Source organism: Penicillium paradoxum (assembly GCF_028828445.1).
Source record: "Penicillium paradoxum strain IBT 22861 chromosome Unknown utg000007l_segment0_segment0, whole genome shotgun sequence".
Lineage (NCBI taxonomy): Eukaryota > Fungi > Ascomycota > Eurotiomycetes > Eurotiales > Aspergillaceae > Penicillium > Penicillium paradoxum.
Genome location: NW_026643185.1, coordinates 2,975,017 through 2,997,566, shown reverse-complemented (window position 1 = coordinate 2,997,566; position 22,550 = coordinate 2,975,017). Strand labels below are relative to the sequence as shown.

Sequence of the window (22,550 nt, the reverse complement as noted above, 5' to 3'; positions counted from 1 at the left end):
CGGAAATATGGAATTAATATGTAGTCCTGGAGAATCGATTCGCAATATAAGAGTTCGTCTGCGCTTCGCATATATCATATTCGCCTTCAATTTCACTATAGCTGGGAACATCCCTAGTCGTCCTACATTTTGACGCTAGATATACATCCCACTGCCATGGAGACTCCCTCCTCCGGCACAATCGCCTCTGTGGATCTGGAACATGGCGACAGCCGGATTCGCAAACGACTTACAGTCACCTTTCGTGATTTGAATGTGCGAGTTACGGCCCCAGATGCGGCTTTGGGAAATACTTTATGGTCTGAGATAGATCCGCGGCAAATCAAATCACTACTAAATCGTGGTGACCGTCCCAAAAGGGTCAGTTTTTCCAAGTTATCAACACTTCGGTATGATATACTGATTTGGCTTCCAGACCATCCTCAAAGATGTTGCAGGGCAGGTTAAACCTGGCGAAATGGTATGTCCCCATCAGGTAAAACTACAAATGATAACGACTAATCGACATAGCTCCTCGTCCTCGGACGTCCAGGCTCCGGATGCACATCACTTCTCCGAGTGCTCTCCAATGATCGTGATAGTTTCGATGAAATTAGCGGCGAAACGAACTTTGGCAGCATGGATCATAAAGCAGCTCGAAAGTTCCGCCAGCAGATTATGTTCAATAACGAAGGCATGTCATTGTGTCTAGGAATATTGACTTCAATGCTAACACAGTATTTCATTAGATGACCTCCACTTCCCAACTTTGACCGTTAACCGCACGATGAAATTCGCCCTTCGGAACAAGGTTCCTAACGAGCGCCCAGAGAACCTGAGAAACCGCAAGGACTTCGTACAGAGCCAGCGTGATGAGATCCTGGACTCACTGGGAATTGGACATACAAAGAAGACCCTGGTTGGGAATGAGTATATCCGAGGAGTTTCAGGAGGCGAGCGCAAACGCGTTTCCCTCGCTGAGGTTCTGGCAGGACAAAGTCCAGTCCAAATGTGGGACAATCCGACTCGAGGACTTGACTCGAAATCCGCTGGGGAGTTTGCACGAATGCTCAGACGCGAGGCTGATCGAAACGACAAGACCATTATTACCACTACATACCAAGCTGGTAACGGCATTTACGACCAGTTCGACAAGGTCCTTGTCCTGGCCGAGGGCCGTGTCACTTACTACGGCCCACGTCGACTTGCCAGGAAATACTTCGAAGACCTTGGTTTCATTTGCCCCAAGGGTGCCAATATTGCGGACTTCCTGACTTCAGTCACTGTCGTTACCGAACGCACAATCAGACCTGGATGGGAAGAGAAGGTGCCAAATACACCCGAGGAATTCGAATCCTGCTACCACAGTAGCAAAATTTACCAAGAACAAATGGACTCCATCGTTGCCCCTGAGAAGTTGAACTATGAGACTGAAGACCTCGAATTGGCTGTTTCCAGTGAGAAGCGGAAGCAGCATATTCCTCGGAATAAAAGTGTTTATACCGCGAATCTCTGGGATCAGGTTGCCGCTTGTGCCTTGCGCCAATTCCAAGTCATCTGGGGCGACAAGCTCTCACTTTTTGTCAAGGCTGCGTCTGCTATCATCCAGGCTCTGGTCTGCGGAAGCTTGTTCTATGACCTACCAGAGGTAATCAATACTGCTTTCTCCCCAAAATGCAGCAAGATTAAGCTAACAGATGTATTTGCAAGGATTCGAGCTCAATTTTCTTAAGGCCTGGTGTTTGCTTTTTCCCTGTGCTATACTTTCTTCTCGAGAGCATGTCTGAAACAACGGCATCTTTCATGGGCCGGCCAATTCTTTCTCGCCAGAAGCGGTTCGGATTTTACCGTCCTACGGCCTTTGCCATCGCCAACGCCATCACCGATATCCCCGTTGTGATATTCCAGTCGACCTGCTTCTCGCTCATTCTTTATTTCATGTCGGCCTTGCAAATGGATGCTGGGAAATTCTTCACCTATTGGATTATTGTGATCGCTCAGACATTATGTTTCATTCAAATGTTCCGAGCGGTTGGCGCTGTCTGCAAGCAGTTTGGAAATGCCTCCAAAGTCTCCGGACTATTGTCTACTGTTTTCTTCGTCTACGGGGGTGAGTGTTTTGAATATGAAATCCGAGAAGAAGAATGAAAACTGACGGACTACAGGCTATCTCATTCCATTTGAAAAGATGCATGTCTGGTTTCGTTGGATCTTCTACCTGAACCCGGGAGCCTATGCATTTGAAGCGCTCATGGCGAACGAATTCGTTGGACGAGAGTTTACTTGCATTGCACCCGATTATCTTCCATATGGCGCTGGATACTCTGATTCAGCCTCTCCTTACCGTGGATGTTCAGTGCTTGGAAGCGATGAGCGAGGTATTATTGATGGCGCAAGGTACGTTGCAGAGCAATACAGTTACTCCGTCCACCATATCTGGAGAAGTTTTGGTATCATCATGGGATTTTGGATCTTCTTCATCTTCCTAACTTCGTTCGGGCTGGAATTCCGGAACGGCCAGAGTGGGTCATCGGTTCTCCTCTACAAGCGTGGAAGTCGAAAGACCCGTGGAAACGGAGATGTTGAGAAGCCACAGCCCGCAAAGGAGACAGATGTGGGTGCACTTTTGGGCTCGGTGAAGCAATCGACCTTCACGTGGAAAGACCTTGACTACCACGTACCCTTCCACGGCGAGAAGAAGCAGCTTCTTAACAAGGTGTTTGGATTTGTTCAACCCGGAAATTTAGTCGCCCTTATGGGAGCTTCCGGAGCTGGAAAAACAACTTTGTTGGATGTACTTGCTCAGCGCAAGGATAGTGGAGAGATCCACGGATCTGTTTTGATTGATGGCCACCCAGTTGGGATCAGCTTTCAGCGAACTACAGGGTACTGCGAACAGATGGATGTGCATCTCGAGACAGCGACTGTAAAGGAAGCATTGGAATTTTCGGCTGTTCTTCGCCAACCATCAACAGTTCCCCACGAAGAAAAGATTTCCTACGTCGAACATATTATCGATCTTTTGGAGCTGCGCGATATCAGTGAAGCTCTTATCGGAGGTACAATTTATCCATGTTTTGATGCAGTTAGATGACCGTGCTAATGACTTACAGTGCCTGGAGCTGGACTCAGCATCGAACAACGCAAACGTGTGACACTTGGAGTTGAGCTTGTCGCCAAACCGACGCTGCTGTTCTTGGATGAACCCACTTCAGGTCTGGATGGGCAGAGTGCGTTCAACATTGTACGATTTCTTCGGAAGTTGGTCGATGGTGGCCAAGCTGTGTTGGTGAGTTATCGAAAGTCCGTGATAGCACGCTTGTTGCACTGTACTAATGTCCCAGTGTACAATCCATCAACCATCTGCAGTGCTCTTCGACGCCTTCGACGGTCTTCTCCTACTAGCCAGGGGCGGCAGAATGACCTACTTTGGTGAAAGTAAGATTCTCTCCTGAAGCAATTGACCACACTTGGGCAGCACATGACTAACAATTTTATTACAGCTGGCAAGGATTCAACTAAAATCCTAGACTACTTTGCTCGGAATGGAGCACCATGCCCTGCAGATGCCAATCCAGCAGAGCATATTATCGACGTTGTTCAAGGGGGAGGTACTACGGATAAAACAGATTGGGTTGAAGTCTGGAATCAGTCAGAAGAGCGCAAACAAGTACTGGCTCAGCTTGATGGACTCAACGCAACTAACAAAGCTGATCCCAACTATGTTGAGGATACTGCTGACTATGCTACCTCGCACTGGTTCCAATTCAAGACGGTTTCCAAACGCCTCAGCGTTCATATTTGGCGCTCACCGGTAGGTCACTACAATTATCCCAATCAAGCGGCGAAGTCTGACATTCAAATAGGATTACATGTGGAACAAGATTATCCTTCATGTTTTCGCTGCTCTTTTCAGTGGATTCACCTTCTGGAAGATTGGAAACGGCACTTTCTCTCTTCAACTGAGACTTTTTGCCATTTTCAACTTCATCTTCGTTGCCCCGGGCTGTATCAATCAGATGCAGCCTTTCTTCTTGCATAGCCGAGACATTTTTGAGACTCGAGAGAAAAAGGTGTGTTCCCGCATCAAATAGCCCGTCCCGTCGAAACATCGCTGAAACTAATCTCCATATAGTCCAAAACTTACCACTGGAGTGCGTTTATTGGCGCGCAAACCATCACAGAGATTCCATACCTCATCATTTGCGCTACTCTTTACTTTTTATGCTGGTACTTCACAGCAGGTCTTCCTTCAGAAGCCAGTGTTTCCGGACACGTCTACCTTCAGATGATTTGTAAGTTCCACCGAAACTGAACGCAAATCAATTCAACTCTCTAACATCAGTTTAGTCTATGAGCTCCTATATACGTCCATTGGTCAGGCCATCGCAGCATATGCACCAAACGAGTATTTCGCGGCCGTGATGAACCCCGTCCTGATCGGTGCCGGCCTGATCAGTTTCTGTGGCGTGGTCGTCCCTTACTCTCTCATGCAGCCATTCTGGCGCTACTGGATTTACTACCTGGACCCTTTCAACTATTTGGTTGGTGGACTGTTTGGTGAGATTATCTGGGATGTCAAGGTCCAATGTGAACCCTCCGAATTTGTGCAGTTCAGCCCACCGTCTGGTCAGACTTGCGGCCAATACATGGCCGATTTCCTCGCGACGCAGACTGGGTATCTGCTTGATGCAAACACCACTGAAACATGTTCATTCTGCAAATATTCTGAGGGTTCTGACTACGCGAAAACATTCAACCTTCAAGAGAAATACTATTCCTGGAGAGATGTGAGATCTTCCTGTCTTCATTTGCCCGACTTTCCATGCTAACTATTTCTTCTTAGACGGGTATCACTGCCCTGTTCTGTATCTCATCTTACGCCTTGGTGTTTTGGATGATGAAGCTCAGGAGCAAGAAGACTAAGAGTGCGCGCTCCGAATGAGTGGTTACCAGTCAGTCTTGACGCCGCAACATCAATCATACAATTGATTTTCACTCTACGGTGCGATTGATTGGGTTAATATTCCTTGTCACTTCCCATTCTTGGGATAGTGGATGGAATTAAACCGCTATGTTCGCACGATACCACATTAGATGAGTCTTGCATTCTGGGCTTTTTCTTATATCTGTTCCCCTTCGTGCTTGCTTTGCTCTGTCTTTTTTTTTCCGAGTTTGCTAATTCTGCCCCTGGCTGGAATCTTCTACTTATATATTTTTAACTATAGATCATAGACTATATAATACCAACTCAGTTACAAATTTGCAGAACATATCAGATTGTACTGCGCGATCCCAAACTGACAATCTAAGAATTCACAAAACGGCGCTCTTTGCAATAGAACTTAGTTAACTGGGGAATCCATCAGGTCTCTTGGTCACTCAAGCGGTCATTTAACCCTTATCGCCTACCAGGTTGGGCTGATATGGCGAAGCTGCACTAGTCTGAAGATATATACTCGGAAGATGTTTGTGATTGCCGACGAGGTCGCCCCCAAGTACTGCAGATTGAGAGGAATTAATATTTTGAGAAATTCGTATCCTGAATAGTAGGTTAGGGACCATTTCTGCTCGAATAGGCAAAAATTCCTTGTGACATCGAATGAAGCCGTCATTTTTGTGGAGACTGGGGTCTAGAGGCGAGCGGCGCTTCACCAGGGGGGATCGACGCGGGCAGAAAAACGGCATTAGAAACTACAAAAGGCCCGAACAGCCTTGATTCCTCCAACACTGCACGCCTTGACCATGCGGTTCCACATCCTCACTCTATTTCCCCTAGCTGCTAGTGCAGTAAATATCATATCATCTAATGATGATGGCTGGGCGGAAGTGAACATCCGCGCTCTATTTGACTCTCTTGGAGCAGCCGGACACTCGGTTGTAGTGTCTGCGCCTGCTGAAAACCAGAGCGGTACCGGTGCGTTATTGCGTCTTCAAGATGTCAGCTTTTCATTAATCCTCGCGGAACTCCATAGGGTCAAAACAAAGAACCCCGACCGTATTGACCGAGCCCTGTGAGTTCGATAGCTGCCCATCTGGCAGCCCGGCAGTGGGATTCAACGCCTCGGAGGTCAGTATGATATCCACTGTGTCAAGAACTGCAGACTGACCTTAGAACAGCCTCGGCTTGGTTATGTCAACAGCTACCCGGTGACATCCATGAAATATGGCATAGACGTGCGCTCCCCGCAGTTCTTCAACAGTACCCCGGATTTGGCTGTCGCAGGTCCCAATGTCGGCAATAATATCGGATTCACCGTCTACATCTCCGGCACAGCCGGTGCTGCTAACTACGCTGCTCACGCTGGAATCCCCGCTATCGCATTCTCCGGTGCGACCGGGTCCCAGACTTCGTGGAATGTCTCACGGCCTCACTACAGCGATGTCTACGCCGATTTGGCAACTAACTTAACAAACCATGTGGTTGCCGCTGGCAAGCCATATCTACCGACTGATGTTTGGCTGAATGTCAATTTCGGGGCTGTGTCGGACTCTAGATGTACAAATCCGGCAGATTTCTCTTTTGTGCTATCCCGCATCCACATCGCATTCCCATTCATCACCCCCGATGATGTGACAACGTGCGGCAGGTCGAGATTACCAACTGAATTCGAAATATCGCTCAAGTCGGGGTGCTATGCAAGTGTATCGGTCGCAATGGCGGGGACGAAAAATGACGCCAACGCGACGATACAGGCGGATGTTTTGAGCGAACTGGGCAATTTGCTGACATGCCCCTGATTGGTCCATAACCCCTGCGAGGGCCAAGAACTTGCAGATCGAGGTCCTGACAGTTCCCCATGTGTTATGTTTATTTTGTTGTTATGTAGCGTTGCACGTCGGAATCACAGAAAAGTGTACAAAGCGCAAACTACATAAATAGCCAGCTACTACAGGTATGCACAGGCATTCGAGTAGCTTCAACCAACCACTAGCACCAAATGAGAAAGTGCATCAACTTGGGCGCAGCCAAGATGGTTTTCGGCACAACAAAAAGCGGAGAAAACAAGAATAGCGAATCAATGGTCCTGTCGATCCCACGCGAACAAGCCAATCTCCTCGTTTACACGACTGTCAGGTGGGATGATTATCATCCACTATACTTCATGGGGATTTAGAACCGTTTCTTCGGGCTAAACTCCTCGAAGGAAACGGACATCGGACCAAGATGGCAGGAGACTTGTCGATCAAAGGGGATGAGCATTAAATAAACACGAACGAGCTGTTTGTATGCGATGACCCAGGCTCATTCCCGCTCTCCATTTCCTCATGATTTCCCAACTCATCGCTGGGCTAGCTGCCCTCACTGTACTGCCCGTCATAGCAACCCCGCATGGGCTGGCCCGTCGAGCAGCGATTGATCACGATAAGGTGGTCGGGTTTCCCGAAACGGTTCCATCGGGTACAGTTGGCGATGTTTACTTGGCCTATCAGCCACGTCTACACGTCGTCAACGGATGCGTTCCTTTCCCGGCCGTAGACGCAGACGGCAACACTGGGTAAGCAAGATAAATATCCCATCGTATACTCAGCTTCAATCTCTAACCTCACTGATTATAGCGCCGGTCTCAAGCCAACTGGCAAGCAAAGTGGTGATTGCAGTGAAAGCACCGGGCAAATATACGGTGAGCTCCCGCAGGAGAATCGATACGGTCGCAGTATATCAAACTAAGATTATTTGTGCGATATCCAGTGAGAGGCGCTCCTTCAGGTGACTACTATGCCCTGATGTATTCATGGTATTGGCCAAAGGATGAGAGTTCGGATGGACTTGGCCATCGTCACGATTGGGAGGGAGTTATTATCTGGCTCGCAGACTCCACAAGTACCGACGCATCGAACATCGTCGCCGTTTGTCCGTCCGCGCATGGCAATTGGAAATGTAGTACAGATGACTATACGCTCGATGGAACGGCGCCTTTGATCAAGTACCAGTCTAGCTGGCCTTTCAATCATGCTCTTGGTCTCACCAAAACCGTCGGTGGCACTCAGCCGTTGATTGCGTGGGAGTCGATGTCATGTAAGTTTGATGATACATCTCCCCAAACTGTGGAATTTAGGAATCTGATCTTTGAATCCAGCTGTCGTGCAAAATGCCCTGGAAACGACCGATTTCGGATCAGGCCATGTTCCCTTCAAGGAGGATAGCTTTGCTTCCAACCTAGGAGAGGCCACTTTCTGAGTTTAGCATCAACAAATTCACCTGCCGCAGACGTAAAATCGGAGCCAAGCACGAATCAACACCAACGGCTTCTAGTATCTTTCTTAATCCTCGGAACAAATATTCCAGAGCAGTGGAAACCGCTGATTGCGCGAGATAGCTACATAATTTTTGGCACATGTACTCCTGTCAAAAACATGTGCTATCTTTGTCATAATCATGATCTGTAGTGTGTCCTTAATTTATTGGAATATGATTGGCTCTTTTGAAGTCGTTTGCTGAGACACTGCCTAGCGTCAATACCGTCACGAAGAATGTTGGGAGTTAGGAGGAAACCCCAAAGGGCTTGGCATTCTAACCATTTACGGCCTAGTCTAGCGGGTTTGACTGTTGTTCCATGGGCCACTTTCAAGCTTCATTTCAAGCTCCTCGCATCCATGGATCCTTTCGAGATCTTAATTCACTTTATTCAGTCCTTCAATGACGCTATGAAAAACATGTCAGATACGTTATTCTCACATCGTTGATAACACAACTTCACTCGCTGCTCATCAAATATATCGCCAGTCCATCTTGCAGTCACATTATCCACATCAGTGCCCCAGAATAATTCAAGCACTAGTTGGGACACACTGGGAGTAATAATCGTTCAATGAGGTGCAGGTTGCTGATGGTACGCAGACCGTGGCTCCCGACCAACCGGTACCTCCACACTGTCCATAGAGAGTCTGAGTTGCACCTCCAGCAGCAGTTGTCGAGGGGGCGGAAGTGGCGCTAGTGATGGGGGCCGTCACCAGAGTCGTCGTGGAGCTTTTGGAAGTGGATGTGGTGCTGCCGGATGCCGCGCTTCCTGTCACTGGTGTACCCGAAGCTGTGATTGCCGACGTTGTCTGAGTGATGGAAACAGCACCGCTGTAAAGAGTTGGTCCGGGGACAATCTGAGTAAGAAAGAACTTAGCAAGCGAATTGAAAGAGCAATCGTCACAAGGGAAATGAACGATCCAGGATGTTGTCCAAGTACTTACGTAGGTTGACAACGAGCTGTAAATGTTGACAAGAATACCGGGATCAGTTGGGCTGTACAGATCAGTGCCCAAGACGCCAGCGGGCTTGTCTGTTCCTGACCCGGTGATTTGGAGGTTGAAGCACTGGGGATAGTTCTGGGCTCCACCCTCGGTGCCTGCGCCATGGAGAGCGATCCTTTAGGGTAAGGTTAGCAGATCCTCTCTGAAGAAGGTGCGTATATTTACGTACAGCTCATGTCGCAGAACGTAGTGTCCAGGTGCGATATCGGAAGGAATCTCAACCATCCACGCGGAATTCTGTGCAATCAGCTGATCGTCACCCCAGATTCCTGGGACAGTCGAGCCGTCGACTAGGCCGACGCCGTCAATCTTGAAGAATTCGAGCTTAGTCTTGTCCACAGTTTCACACCCATCAGTGCCACAGCTGGCAAGGTAATCAATGACAGGTCCATGGTGCGACTCGGGCCAACCTTCGGTCCATTGAAGGAAGACGCGATCGCCGGCGGCTACTACTACATGACCTTTGGCATTGGTGGCATCCAAGTGACAGATGATATCATCAGTCCCGTATGCGTCTGATTTGACGAAGTTAGCAAGAGTATTGGCTTGGCAAGAGAAGAGAATGGATGAATCACATACCCGGGGAGATAAACCCATTGGCAGTATTTGGGGTGCCCCAAGCCACGACGACCGGAGGTGTCTCCATATAGGGATAGCTGCCAATGTCCCACCCGGCAAAGGACACTCCATTGATGACAATGTTTGTGATGTGGCCATGACCTGCAACGAGAGAGGCAAAAAGTGCGGAACCGAGTAACTTAGACATGGCGATCGGATTCCGAGTAGCGGATGGGATATCTTGAAGGTCGTCAAAGTATAGGATAGACTGATAAATGACCAGAATGATTCAATCTCTGCTGTGCTTGATGTTTTTGAAAAGAAAGGAAATCAGCTCATATTTATAACGTCCATGCGAAGGATACCCCGGATTCTTCTGCCGAGTTTGCTGCTCAATATCCTTAATTTGCCGTGAATGAAACGCCAACTACAAGGGATAGAACCAATTGGATATATCCTACGCGAATTGAGGAAAATTAGAGTGATCATTCTGCACGGAAATAACAAGCCACGGGGTAGTTTTGTCAGAAGCCCCAACACCACCTGCGGAGGTTGCCCCGACTCCGTGTCGAGATAGCTCAGGAACCAAATCCACCAAGCAAATTGATACGGAGAAAATGCATAAGGGGTCACAGGGATGGAATCATGTTCCAAGCCTGACGCACTGGCCAATCCCAAGTCACAAGAGGCGCCCTTGGCATCCTTTTGGTTAGTAGGTATTTGCACTAATATAGTGTACTTGGGCTTCTCATTTCCTTGTGCATGATTCCTGGTAACATTTCATGTTGCATTTGAAGTTAGTTAGAGTGGGTGAATGTGATAAAGTAAAAATGCGAATTATTCCGTATGCGAAGCTGAAACGATATGGATCCTTCAATTATGATGGAACAAAGATGAAGCGCCAAGGCGGATGTGAGGGCCGACAACGTGTTGGATTCATAAACGGCGGACGTGACTAAGGGCGATTCTCAAGACCGCGATCTAAATAGCCCTGTGGCCTCAAAACGGATTCCGACATGATAAGAGGCTGATTTTAGGATAATTACCGGCACCATGTGATCAGTCTCTCACGTTGGAAGAAGACAACTTGTCGAGACGTCTGCGAGAAACCCACATCCAGCCAGATCCAGGGCCTATGCAGTGTGATTCTTACCATATTTCACGTTTCATAACAGATCATCCGAGTAGGTAGAAATGTAGGGCTTTGTTCAAGCTCGTCCGTGCATCTTCGACAAGTAATAGAGTTATGTAGTACCTACTTTGTTGGTTTACGTATCATTAGTGGCATATTATGAGTATTCATAAGTGACTAGTCTGAATGATGCGATACTCCTAGGCAAGTAGAGATGCTACCTTTTGCTTCAAAGGTTTAAGGTTGTTCAGGCTTAGAGTATGCCTCTTAAGGAATGTCTCCTCTCACCTTCTTCTTAAGGGAGATCCCCTCTATTCATCAGTAGATAAATAGGCTAGACTAGAGAGCTTTGTATGGCCATAGAAGATTGTTTCGTCATTCCTATTACCTTCTTTGAGACAGCATGCCGCCTGACCTGTATCGATGATTGGGAGCTCAGTTGGATATGGTGCCCTTTCGAGAGTCGACCTAAGGTGACCAGAGTAGAGACAGCGGGAAACTGCTCTCACGGTAAGAAGTGTGAGGGCCCGCAGTTAAGCGAGGGGGAGAAATTCTACCTGATATGACAAACTATGGGAAGTTCAATTTTGGAGCAAATGAACTAGTAACAAACTAGACATGTGAGATATGGATCATTCAAGGTTTGAAGAAATCTGCGAACGAGAAGTACCGGTTAGACCTCAACTGCCCTGTGAAAATCCAGGAATAGCAGCAGAGAATCACTTAAGTGACACTCGGTCAAAGTAACATTCGTCGGCCGCAGAAGGCGACAAGACCGCAGTGATATGCGCCGAGGAAGCAGTTGGAATCGAGGAATAAGCCCTGTTTATTGCTAGCTGACGAATTCATGCTTCCTCCTCCTGTTGACTCTCTTCCAATTTTCTAACATCTTCTCGCTCGGCCTAGAATGTCGCATTGAGTGTTCGGACCTCCTATCATCCACATAATCGTCGCCTTCGGTACCATCTTCTGAATATCCGGCAAAGGCTTTGGCTCCTACCCAATCTCTGGCTCTTCAACCTCCACGCGCCATACGTTACCGACCGAATTGACCGCATCGTTTGATTTCCAGAATGCGATCTGCATCAAAACTTTGACCTTCTGCAGTGGTTAGCAAGTTGTACACCTTTCCCGCGGGGGATCTGGTTTTCACGGCGTTATGAGATACATTTACAGGATGGATTACGCGTTGGCTCAAAGATTATTACTGTGGCACGACAACGTTTGGATATCCCCATCAGCCTGCCATGAAACTAGGATCCCCGTGGTGGAGGATACAAGGGGAGACCAGGCACTTTATTCGAGCTTTCCACCATTTCGAACCGAAGTTTCCAATCGGAGCCTTTCGAGACCTTCGTTGTGGAATGTGCATGTCAACCCATCACATCAATACGCACCTCCGGGCAAGTTGTGGACAAACACAATTACGATTCGTTAGAATTGACATTGGACTGTGTTATGTGTAACAGCCACATTGACATCACTGTGATCACTGTGACCTTCATGTAGAGGTCACACCGTATGATTTCGTTGCCTATGCCATCCCAATCAACAATAAAAGGTGTGTTAGAATCCAATGATTCCATCAAAAAAAAGCTGTGGTCTTTGGCATCCACCAAAATTATGAATAATTTGACATCCAACATGATTCAGACCGCGGCCGGTCTCTCGTCCCGCACTAGCACAATGGCAGAAGCCAGTGCGGAGGGCCAGACTGATGCACCGAAATTTCCATTCGCTCGACCACATGCTGGAGAGCCTCCTGCCGAATTTGGTAGGCTTCGGTCTTCTTGTCCCGTGTCCCGTGTCAAACTCTGGGATGGAAGTCTACCGTGGCTGGTTGTCAAGCACGAAGATGTTTGCCAGGGTTTAACTGATCCCCGACTATCCAAGGTAGGCTGGTTTTCATTGAGTATGCAGAAGGCAAAAGTAGGAATCCTATTGAGAAAGGCGACGAGAATACGCGAATTTAATAGCCGGACGGCTAAAACGGATGCCCAAGTTGACATCTCTTCCCTCTACAGGAACGTAGCCGTCCAGGATTCCCAGAAATGAGTGCTGGAGGCAAGGCGGCTGCCAAAAACAGACCAACCTTCGTGGATATGGATCCACCATATCATATGCGCCAAAGGTATTGGCAGCGTTTGCTTCTGGTGTGGGATCAAGTCCCTTCATATACTGATGGTTTCTCAACAGGAGCATGGTCTCGGCCTTTTTTACACCTGAGTGTGTCGATTCGATAAGGCCATTCATTCAGTCAACTGTGGAGAATGTCCTGAATGACATGATTGTGAAAGGATGTGAAAAGCCTGTTGACTTGGTTGAGAGTCTTTCTCTGCCTATTCCATCTATTGTAAGAGACCCAAGTGCCTTTCCCTTTCTTTTTTAGGGAGTTTAAAAAGAAATGGGGCATCTGCTTAACGACAAGCTCTAAAGGTGATCTACAACATTCTTGGAATCCCCACCGAGGACATGGATTACCTGGCAGAGAAGAATGCCGTTCGAAGCAACGGCAGTTCAACTGCTGCTGCTGCTCAAAACGCCAATGAGTGGGTCATCAACTGCAGAATTCTTTTGAACATGGAGCTGAGGGAATAATAACACCAGGGAACTGATTGGCTACTTGGAAAAAATCGTTGAAAAGCGCATCGCCGATCCAAAAAAGGATCTAATCAGCACCTTGATTACTGAACAGGTAGGGCTAGTTCCAACTAAAAAATCCAACAGATTGAAGTTAATGGGAATTAGCTGAACCACGGTCATCTTGAAAAGCTTGATGTCGTCCAGCTGGCATTCCTTTTGCTAGTGGCTGGCAATGCCACCATGGTGAACATGATTAACTTGGTGAGTGATCGTTAGATCGTTGTCCCATTTTTGTTCAGTTAAAATTGACCCACTTTGCACTCAGGGAGTTGTGACGCTTCTTGAGCATCCCGCTCAATTGGAGGATTTAAAAAACAATCCCTCTTTGGCGAAAGGATTCGTCGAGGAACTTTGCCGATTTCACACAGCTTCCGCACTAGCCACTCGTCGTGTGGCAATGGTTGATATTACTCTGAGGGATAAGGTAAGTATACACATCTGAGAAGGAACAGAAGGTCAGCTCACGCATATTTAGCACATCAAAGCTGGGGAAGGTCTAATCGCTTCGAACCAATCGGCAAACAGGGATGAAGATATGTTTCCCAACCCCGACGAGTTCAATCTCCGCAGAGTTATTGATCCCGAAATGAATCTTGCCTACGGTTACGGCGAACATCGCTGTGTCGCTGAAAGATTAGCTCGTGCCGAGCTTGAGGCTGTATTCTGTGAGCTCCATGTGGCCCATCATCGTAGGTTCTCTCATGCTGACTTCTAGAGCTTGCTTATTTCAGAAGCTGCCGAACCTGAAGCTAGGAATACCAGACGACCAGGTCCAATACTCGGAGCCACACAGGGATGTTGGGATCGTTAAACTACCTGTTGTATGGTAATGCGGCTGATGTATGTCTATAAATAACTAAATTGTGATGGACTCAAGGCCGTTTTCATGCATCCAAGTTGTTGACGTCTTTGCCATAATGGAGAATCAGACCTTGGTAGCTATAACAAGATGTGGAGGTATGAAGCCCTGCCGAATGGAGTCAAAACCTATCGCCTGGAAATGGTCACATTTGACTCATAAGTCACCCAAAGCCAGCACCTGAGATAATAGCGAACCTCATGCAAGTTCGACAAGGGAGTCGTTGGGTTACTTGTCTGTACGCCTTTGAGATGCTCATTAGATCAATATAAGCTTACGCCCTTGCACCAGCCATGCAATTCTAAGTTACATGATGAGGCTTGGTTATTGGCACAGGCGCAGGGAGATATACATAAGAAGATATCCCTAAATCCTGTCCTTCTCGGCCCATTCGCTGCGATATTGCGTAGACACACAAGACATATCTCTCACCGAATCTCAATGGTATTCATAGTCATCATTTTAGCCAAAAGAGCCCAACGGCTGCGAGAGTCCCACAAAAGGCGCATCAGCATAATTATATGGCCTATTTAGTAAACATAGCGGAAGTTCAGATTCTCCCGATCCGTCTTATCCTCGAACGCATGGATGAGGGTCGGGTCAGCGGCGGTAAGCCCTGCATCAGCCAAAATTTTGTCCTTCTTGGCATTCTCGCGCTTCAGGTGGAAGCGTAGGTAGATAACGGCGAGAACCATGCAGACATAACACGCCAAATGTACACTCCAGGCAATGTGATACCGTGGGGCATCCTTGTCAAGGAATACCTGGGGACCTGTTCACTTTTTAGCCACATGTTGAGGGCATGTACAAAAGCTAAGGAATACTCACCAATAGCATTGCCAGTAGCCCATGACACGAATGTCGCTGCCACCACCGTCGACTTCTTAGTCTGACCAGCAATATTCCGCGACACCATGGACAGGGTGAGAGTCTGGGCCGACCAAAAGGACATCGTGATATAGTAACTGATAAGAAGGCCTACTTTCGTGCCCAAAGTAGTGTTTTCGACAGTCATAAGAACAATAGCCCCGACGAATGACCTGGAAAATGTCAGTTAGGCCGCCGCTCAAAGTAATCAACAGGGTATACGTACGGAATAATGAAGCCTAGCATCACGATCGTGTTCTGTTTGAACCTGTTTACGAGCCACGCAGACGACAACAGGACCACAATAATGTAAACTCCGAGTACCATAGCAAGCAATTGAGTCTGCAAAACAGTGAACTTAAAACTCGAGATGACGATGCCAAAGAATGCGCCCAGGCCGCTGGTAGGAAGCGTGGTGAACATTTGAACAGCACAATAGCACCACATTTGTGGGTCGCAGATCGCCTCCCACATCTGGTATGAGCGGAACTTTCTGTTCTGGATACCGGTCTGATTGGAGCGGAGACGTTCGATCATAAGGCGCTTGTCTTCCTCGCTGAAACACTTCGCACGCATGGGGGAGTCGGGCATCCACCAAATGACGAACACTCCCCAGAAAACGGAGATAATTCCATAGCTCATGAAAAGAGCTTGCCAGGACTTGAGAACTTTGTCTGGTCCAATAAGGGTGAAACAGTATGCCAAGAGACCACCGATAATCTGCTGCGCGCCGTTCATCATATACCTAGTTCGATATTAGGTCAATCTGTCTGCTCGGAGAGAAAACTCCTTTCATACCAGTATGTCACTGTGGCTGCCTGTTCCTCTCGCTTATACCACATCGAGGAAAGAGTCACAAAAATAGGTTGACAGCAAGCCTCGAAGATACCCAGCAGGGTACGGACAATTACCAACCCAGTGAAGTTCTTGCAGGCTGCATGTAGTGCCAAGATCATACCCCAGAGACAGATGTTAATGCCCAAGTATTTGCCGATGGGAACTCTCTGGATGATCCAATTGGTAGGGTATTCGACGGTGAGGACGGCGATATAGATACAGGTAGTCAACCAGGAATACTATCGACAACACAACTCTTAGCATGTTGAGCGACAAGGAAAGGCAAACAAGATCCCACACACCTTCTGCCCATCTTCCAGATGCGCGTCTGTTTTGATTCCCATGATGGCAGCGAAAGACATGGTTCCTTTATCCAAAGCCTGCAGGAAATATGTGCAGATCATGATAAACAGGACACGACGATCGATCAGGCGTTTCAGACGTTTATCAGTGGCTTCATCGATCTCCACCCGAGAATGAGCGGCATAGGCTTGAATCTCCTTGTCGACTCGGCTGGTATCCATATTGTCTTTTGCAAGATCATCGGATGCCGAGAGAGTCTGTTCGACATGCGAGATGTCTTGTTTGCTCTCATATTCACCCATGTCAATTTTGGGCTCCTTTTTCTGCGCTGCCTCAAATTCATCCTGAACATGAGGTGCTTCAATGCCCTGTTCGGGGGTTACTTCAATTCCTTGTGGGGGTGCAGCCTCAACCCCCTGCTGTGGTTCGTCCTTGCTCTCGGCCATTGCGCCAAAATGGGAAGAAGTGGATGCAAAGATCCAATATTTGGAGGAGCACAACAGATGAATAAGAAAGAGAGTTACTCGGTCTTATAGGAGCCCGTGCTTTTCTTGTCGGGGGTGTACGAATGGTGCCAACTGCAAGCGCCTTAACCAACGGAAGACGATCAGCCGACTGAAAACATCATGTGGCTTTCCAATAACCCAGAACATGATTTAACCGGGAGTCAAAATCGAGTCGAACCGAGTCGAACAGTTGCCTCCGTCCTAATCATCCCCCGGACTCCTTGGCAAAGGAGGAGACAGCACGCTAGCGCTTCCCCAGGCTGGGGAGTCCGGGGATGCACTATCCCGAGGGCTGACATTTACCAGCTTGATGATGCAAGTGAGATTAGTTTGATCCCCTTGCAGAGTATGTTTAGAGGTTATAACTCGGCCATCGCTCACCCGAATCACGCTTTGTCCGCGCGGGGGATGCCTCGTGGCGTTCTAAAGCAGACCTCATTAGTGGAAGAACTAGAGCCAACCCTTAAGAGCTTTGGAAACAACGGGAGATAATATTGGTTTCTTTCCTGGAGAAAAGGTCGACGTTGACAATATCATTCGTCGAAAACCCGAGAGAAGAGTCAATTCTCTAATCATCACACAATGTCGTCCACCAAGCCCACGGGCCCCGAAATCCATACAGCCGTGAACCTGCTCATCGACAATTTGGTCAATATCAAAGATGAGACCGGAAGATTCCTGCTGCCACTTCCTGATGGCCGCATTATCGATACAAAGTCATGGCAGGGTTGGGAATGGACACATGGCATTGGGCTGTACGGCGTGTGGAAATACTACGAACTGACCGGAGACGAGCGACTGTTGCGCATCATCGAGGACTGGTTTGCTGCGCGTTTTGCCGAAGGTGGCACCACCAAGAATATCAACACCATGGCCGTCTTCCTGACTCTGGCATACGTTTACGAGAAGACCGGTAATGCCACATATCTGCCATGGCTGGATGCCTGGGCTGAGTGGGCGATGCACGACCTCCCCCGAACGCGCTACGGGGGTATGCAGCACGTCACCTATATCACGGAAAACCACCAGCAACTCTGGGATGACACTCTGATGATGACTGTCATGCCACTGGCTAAGATTGGAAAGCTCCTCAATCGACCCCATTATATCGAGGAAGCAAAAAAGCAATTCCTCACCCACATCAAGTACCTTTTCGATACAAGGACTGGTCTTTGGTTCCACGGATGGACTTTTGAGGATGGTGGACATAATTTTGCGGATGCGCGATGGGCTCGTGGAAACAGCTGGGTCACCATCGTTATCCCCGAAATCATCGAGTTGCTCGACCTTCAGCCCAATGATCCCATTCGTCTCCACCTGATTGATACTCTCGAGGCGCAATGTGAGGCCCTCGAACGTCTTCAATCGTCATCGGGCGCGTGGCACACACTTCTGGATCATCCTGATTCGTACTTGGAAGCCTCTGCGACTGCTGGATTTGCCTATGGGATCCTCAAAGCAGTTCGGAAACGCTATATCGGTGCCAAATACCGCCCTGTTGCTGAAAGGGCCATCACTGCGGTGATGGGATATGTGGATGAGAAGGGCGAATTGCAGAATACCAGCTTTGGCACGGGAATGGGTGACTGTCTGGAGTTCTATAAGAAGATTCCCCTGACCTCGATGCCTTATGGCCAAGCCATAGCTATTATGGCCTTGGGTGAAGCATTGCGGGATCTGCTATGAGATAGACGCATAAGTCTACTGAAGATAAGGATTTAGTGTTCGATGATCCGGATTATAGAGCTCTATATGAACAAACGTTTTGCATGGTTTCTGATCGTAAAATTTGAAATGCACAACTTAGAATGACATGCCCAGGTCGATCCAGCACTTTTTACTTCCTCTGCCTCTTTTTCATACGATCATTCGACTGGCCAGCGGCCCTGGACCTTTTCAACCAACCCAGCCCGTTCGACTACCTCTTGACTTCTTATTTGCGCTTCCTTCACAATTTCCTCCTCGTCCATTGTCATCAATACCCCGTTCTGTACAACGACCTTCCCGTTCACCACCACGAGATCGACATCCCGTCCTGTTGTGGTATAGACCACCGCGCTGACCGGGTTGAACCAAGGCTGAGTATGGATTCCGCGAACATCGATCGCCACGAAATCAGCCTTCTTCCCAACTTCTAGGCTGCCGATTTTGTCACTCAAGCCCAGCGCTTTGGCACCATTGATTGTAGCCATTTCCAGGACATCTTCCGCTGGAACCACCGTCGGATCCTGCGAGATTCCTTTGTGGATAATGGCCGCAAGCTTCATCTCCTGCAAAAGATCACAAGTGTTGTTACACGGTGCGCCATCGGTACCCAGGCCAATATTGACTCCAGCATTTTGGAGATCTGGCACCCTGCAGATTCCTGAAGCAAGCTGCACACCACCGAAGGTTAGAGATATTTGATAAACCAGTTTACACTGCTAACACAACATACCTTTGCATTCGATGTTGGACAGTGTGCAACATGTGTCCCGGATGCCGACAGAAGCCTTAAGATTAACTTGCGTCAGTTTTCATTGCATCCCTTGGATCATATCATCAATCTCACTTAATATCGGAGTCGTCCAGATGAACCATATGCACCAGGACCGTCGAATCAGTCAACAGGCCCACCGAGTCGCAGTATGACATTGGTGTATGCGAGACCGAGGCGAAAAAGTCACGATCTGCCTTGACCTCGGCGCAATGCATGGTAATGGGTATACCCTTTTCCTTGGAAATCGCGGTCATTTCCTTGTACAAGGCGTCCGACACTCTATTCAATGATCAGCAAGCGATCTCCAGAGGCACTGCTGTCTCATACCCTCCCGGAGTCCTGGCACCAAACCAAACTCTAATTCTGTCATCGGCTGCACCATTCCACTTCTCCCACATTTTCACGGTCCCAAGTAGCGACATCTCACGATTCTCAACGAGGCCAGGATGCATAGCCCAGGCATCATCCTTGGCGTACTTCGCAATATCCATGACAATTTTACCCAGACAGCCACGAATACCACTCTCTTCAACCGCGCGACACAGCCCATCAAAGCCATATCGGTCGGCGAACTGCTTTAAAATTAGTTTCTGTGGCGAAGCTTCGAAGTGATATTACCATACCATGCTTTCCAAAAAGCAGGTGGTCCCTGATTTCAACATCTCCCCGATACTCAATCGTGCTGCGGCGTATCCATCCTCCGCTGTAAAATTCCCTTGAAGAACCCAGATCCTCTCGCATAGCCACGAAACCAGCTCGAGATCATCAGCTGTACCGCGTAGCAGAGTCTGTGCGGTATGCATGTGTGTCGAGATCAATCCCGGAATGACAATTCGACCAGAGAGATCGCACTCTTCGTCTGCGACATATTTTTCTTTGAGAAGATTTGTCTTCCCAATATCCACAATGGTATTCCCAATGACTCGGATTGCTCCGTCGGTGATAATACGACGTGAGGCATCCACTGTCACGACAGTGGCATGAGTGTACAGCATGGTGGGAGTGTTCACAACGCAAGGCCGGTTGCCGCGGACGTGGTTCCCAGTCTAGTTTGCAGTGATCCCAGCTCTGTCTAGAGCAATCCAAGGGGCTATATGGAGGATCTTGAATCTGAGCCAGAGATATCCCCACTTGTGACGAAGAGCACAACGGAGATCGCCGATGTACGAGGTGTCCCGCATTGGGGGGTATCGCGATAAGATAAGAAGACATCGGTTAGGGTTTACATATTTCCCATGACATCTATATGGGAGACTACTAACATGGAATTCGGTTGATCGGGCATCATTCCGAGTGAATTCCTGCTTTGATACCGAGAGTGCCTATTCAAGAAGAACCAAGCTAAAACCAAGGACTAGAAGCTCTTCTTGAGCCACTGAGTCTGAGAGTTACAGTATCCAAGGAGACCAGCAAGACCCCACTCCACACCCAAGCCACTCTGCTTGTGGCCACCGAAGGGTGTAGTCGGCGACACATCGAAGTGACTGTTGACCCACACGCTCCCGGACTGAAGTTGATTTGCCATCCGAGTTGCGCGTTCGAAGTCCTTGCTCCAGACAGAAGAACCCAGTCCGGTTTCCAGAGCATTCGCACGCTCAAGAACGTCATCCTCGTCAGACCATTTCAGGACTGGCAGGATGGGAGCAAATGGCTCTTCTTGCACAACCCGGGATGTCTCTGGAGGGTTATCGATGATGGTCGGGTGGATATAGTACCCGACAGAGTCCTCGATCGAGCCCCCAAGCGCGGGTTTCAGGTTCTCGGTAGAAATGCTATTGAACAGATCTTTGGCCTTATTGAACTGCATCTGATTTTGGACCGGTCCCAAGAAGACATCTGGCTCGGTACCAGCGCCGACTTTTAGCGTCTTCACAAAGGTGACTAATTTGGCCAAGAACGCGTCATAGATTTTTTCGTGGACATAGAGTCGCTTGATCATCATGCAAATTTGTGAAGAGCAGAGATAGGATTTAAGGCCAATTTTGGGGATAATGGCATCGATATCAACATCCTCGCAGATAATCGCTGGGTCATTGCCGCCGAGCTCGAGTGTGACTCGCTTGAGAGTTTTGGCGCACGCAGCCATTACCCGTTTTCCTGTGGGAATAGAGCCAGTAAAGCTGATCTTATCAATACCAGGGTGCTCGGTGAACATCGGGCCGAGAGATTCATCGCCGCTCAAGCATTGGACCAAACCGGGAGGGAAGAAGCTGGCAGCGAGCTCGGCCAATTTCAAGTCGCAGTACGGCGTGAAAGGAGATGGCTTGACGATGACAGAATTTCCCGTGTAGACAGCAGCCGCTATCTTCCCAATGGCCAAGAGGACTGGATAATTCCAGGGTACGATCGCGCCCACCACGCCAAGGGGTGTGTAGCGTTGAATGATCTTCAGATCTTCGGTCTCCTGGAGGACATTGTCCGTGATCTCAATTGAAGCCAAGCCTCGAATCCACACACCGGCCATTTCGATCTCGGTTGATGCTTGAGTTAAGGGTTTGCCTTGCTCCATTGTAAGGATTTGGGCAAATCCGTCGATGTTAGCTTGAATGGCATCCGCATAGGCATGCAGCGCTTTGCGCCGCTCATCAAAGGACGTTTTTGCCCATCCCTTGAAAGCGTCTCGAGCCGCCTTGACAGCCTTATCGAGATCATCCTGGGTCGAAACAGGTACGGGCGGGTTGGGCTTAGTATTGGCCGGGTTAATACCGTGCCGTGTTTCAGACGTTGTCGTCAATTCATTATTGATTACATTGTGGAATGTCTGTTAAGCTGACAATTAGTCATGAATTTGGTTGTATTGACCTTTCCAAGAAACTCACAGAAAAGTCCAAGGGTTTGACGGCGGCAGGCATCTTGATAGCTTCAAGGTTCAATTCTAAGGGATTGATACTGAAGGAGGGAAAAATGGCGAGGGGTGTCTCTTAACTCCATGGACTGAAGCCCCGAATCCCGAGGTCGAGAAGAAGCTAGCGAGTGTACCTAATCACCTCGTACCTGGTATAGTACCCCGCAATGCGACCTCTTTGGGGGGATTTTGCCTTCAAATGGAAATCAATGCATGATCTGACAGTCATATCTCCCTCTTTTACTAGTGATTCAGCGAACTTTCTGAAACGTTGGGCCTTGGCACACTGCGGGGTA

General features: G+C 48.4%; 9 protein-coding genes across 9 annotated transcripts; 5 read left to right on the top strand and 4 right to left on the bottom strand.

The window, feature by feature from the left end:
• Positions 1–117: 117 nt before the first annotated feature.
• Positions 118–4,924, top strand: N7457_008641 (putative ABC multidrug transporter; the record flags this gene model as incomplete). Its single annotated transcript, XM_057179684.1, has 13 exons — positions 118–360; positions 416–460; positions 511–677; positions 718–1,627; positions 1,690–2,089; positions 2,145–3,038; positions 3,093–3,268; positions 3,324–3,417; positions 3,483–3,793; positions 3,846–4,052; positions 4,115–4,274; positions 4,330–4,769; positions 4,826–4,924. Coding segments are annotated over 13 exons (4,146 nt in total), but the record flags the coding sequence as incomplete, so codon positions are not given.
• An 800-nt stretch (positions 4,925–5,724) lies between these two features.
• N7457_008640 (Survival protein SurE-like phosphatase/nucleotidase) lies at positions 5,725–6,720 on the top strand (the record flags this gene model as incomplete). Its single annotated transcript, XM_057179683.1, has 3 exons — positions 5,725–5,896; positions 5,955–6,049; positions 6,100–6,720. 3 exons carry the CDS (start codon positions 5,725–5,727, stop codon positions 6,718–6,720), a joined length of 888 nt encoding a protein of 295 aa, XP_057028069.1.
• Positions 6,721–7,224: 504 nt separating this feature from the next.
• On the top strand, positions 7,225–8,161 carry N7457_008639 (NPP1 family protein; the record flags this gene model as incomplete). Its single annotated transcript, XM_057179682.1, has 4 exons — positions 7,225–7,478; positions 7,540–7,604; positions 7,673–7,999; positions 8,061–8,161. Coding segments are annotated over 4 exons (747 nt in total), but the record flags the coding sequence as incomplete, so codon positions are not given.
• Positions 8,162–8,751: 590 nt separating this feature from the next.
• On the bottom strand, positions 8,752–9,991 carry N7457_008638 (putative endo-1,4-beta-glucanase; the record flags this gene model as incomplete). Its single annotated transcript, XM_057179681.1, has 4 exons — positions 8,752–9,078; positions 9,166–9,340; positions 9,395–9,740; positions 9,805–9,991. 4 exons carry the CDS (start codon positions 9,989–9,991, stop codon positions 8,752–8,754), a joined length of 1,035 nt encoding a protein of 344 aa, XP_057028067.1.
• A 2,568-nt stretch (positions 9,992–12,559) lies between these two features.
• N7457_008637 (cytochrome P450) lies at positions 12,560–14,388 on the top strand (the record flags this gene model as incomplete). Its single annotated transcript, XM_057179680.1, has 9 exons — positions 12,560–12,808; positions 12,940–13,046; positions 13,112–13,268; positions 13,352–13,464; positions 13,523–13,610; positions 13,664–13,759; positions 13,824–13,982; positions 14,034–14,223; positions 14,276–14,388. The coding sequence occupies 9 exons, from the start codon at positions 12,560–12,562 to the stop codon at positions 14,386–14,388; spliced, it is 1,272 nt and encodes a 423-aa protein (XP_057028066.1).
• A 559-nt stretch (positions 14,389–14,947) lies between these two features.
• N7457_008636 (uncharacterized protein) lies at positions 14,948–16,870 on the bottom strand (the record flags this gene model as incomplete). Its single annotated transcript, XM_057179679.1, has 5 exons — positions 14,948–15,189; positions 15,246–15,457; positions 15,511–16,029; positions 16,083–16,360; positions 16,424–16,870. 5 exons carry the CDS (start codon positions 16,868–16,870, stop codon positions 14,948–14,950), a joined length of 1,698 nt encoding a protein of 565 aa, XP_057028065.1.
• Positions 16,871–17,512: 642 nt separating this feature from the next.
• Positions 17,513–18,616, top strand: N7457_008635 (glycoside hydrolase family 88/105 protein; the record flags this gene model as incomplete). Its single annotated transcript, XM_057179678.1, has 1 exon — positions 17,513–18,616. The coding sequence occupies one exon, from the start codon at positions 17,513–17,515 to the stop codon at positions 18,614–18,616; it is 1,104 nt and encodes a 367-aa protein (XP_057028064.1).
• Positions 18,617–18,795: 179 nt separating this feature from the next.
• N7457_008634 (amidohydrolase) lies at positions 18,796–20,404 on the bottom strand (the record flags this gene model as incomplete). The annotated part of the gene is made up of 5 exons (XM_057179677.1): positions 18,796–19,305; positions 19,368–19,422; positions 19,482–19,688; positions 19,737–19,981; positions 20,033–20,404. The coding sequence occupies 5 exons, from the start codon at positions 20,402–20,404 to the stop codon at positions 18,796–18,798; spliced, it is 1,389 nt and encodes a 462-aa protein (XP_057028063.1).
• Positions 20,405–20,763: 359 nt separating this feature from the next.
• N7457_008633 (aldehyde dehydrogenase family protein) lies at positions 20,764–22,261 on the bottom strand (the record flags this gene model as incomplete). The annotated part of the gene is made up of 2 exons (XM_057179676.1): positions 20,764–22,170; positions 22,229–22,261. 2 exons carry the CDS (start codon positions 22,259–22,261, stop codon positions 20,764–20,766), a joined length of 1,440 nt encoding a protein of 479 aa, XP_057028062.1.
• Positions 22,262–22,550: the final 289 nt, after the last annotated feature.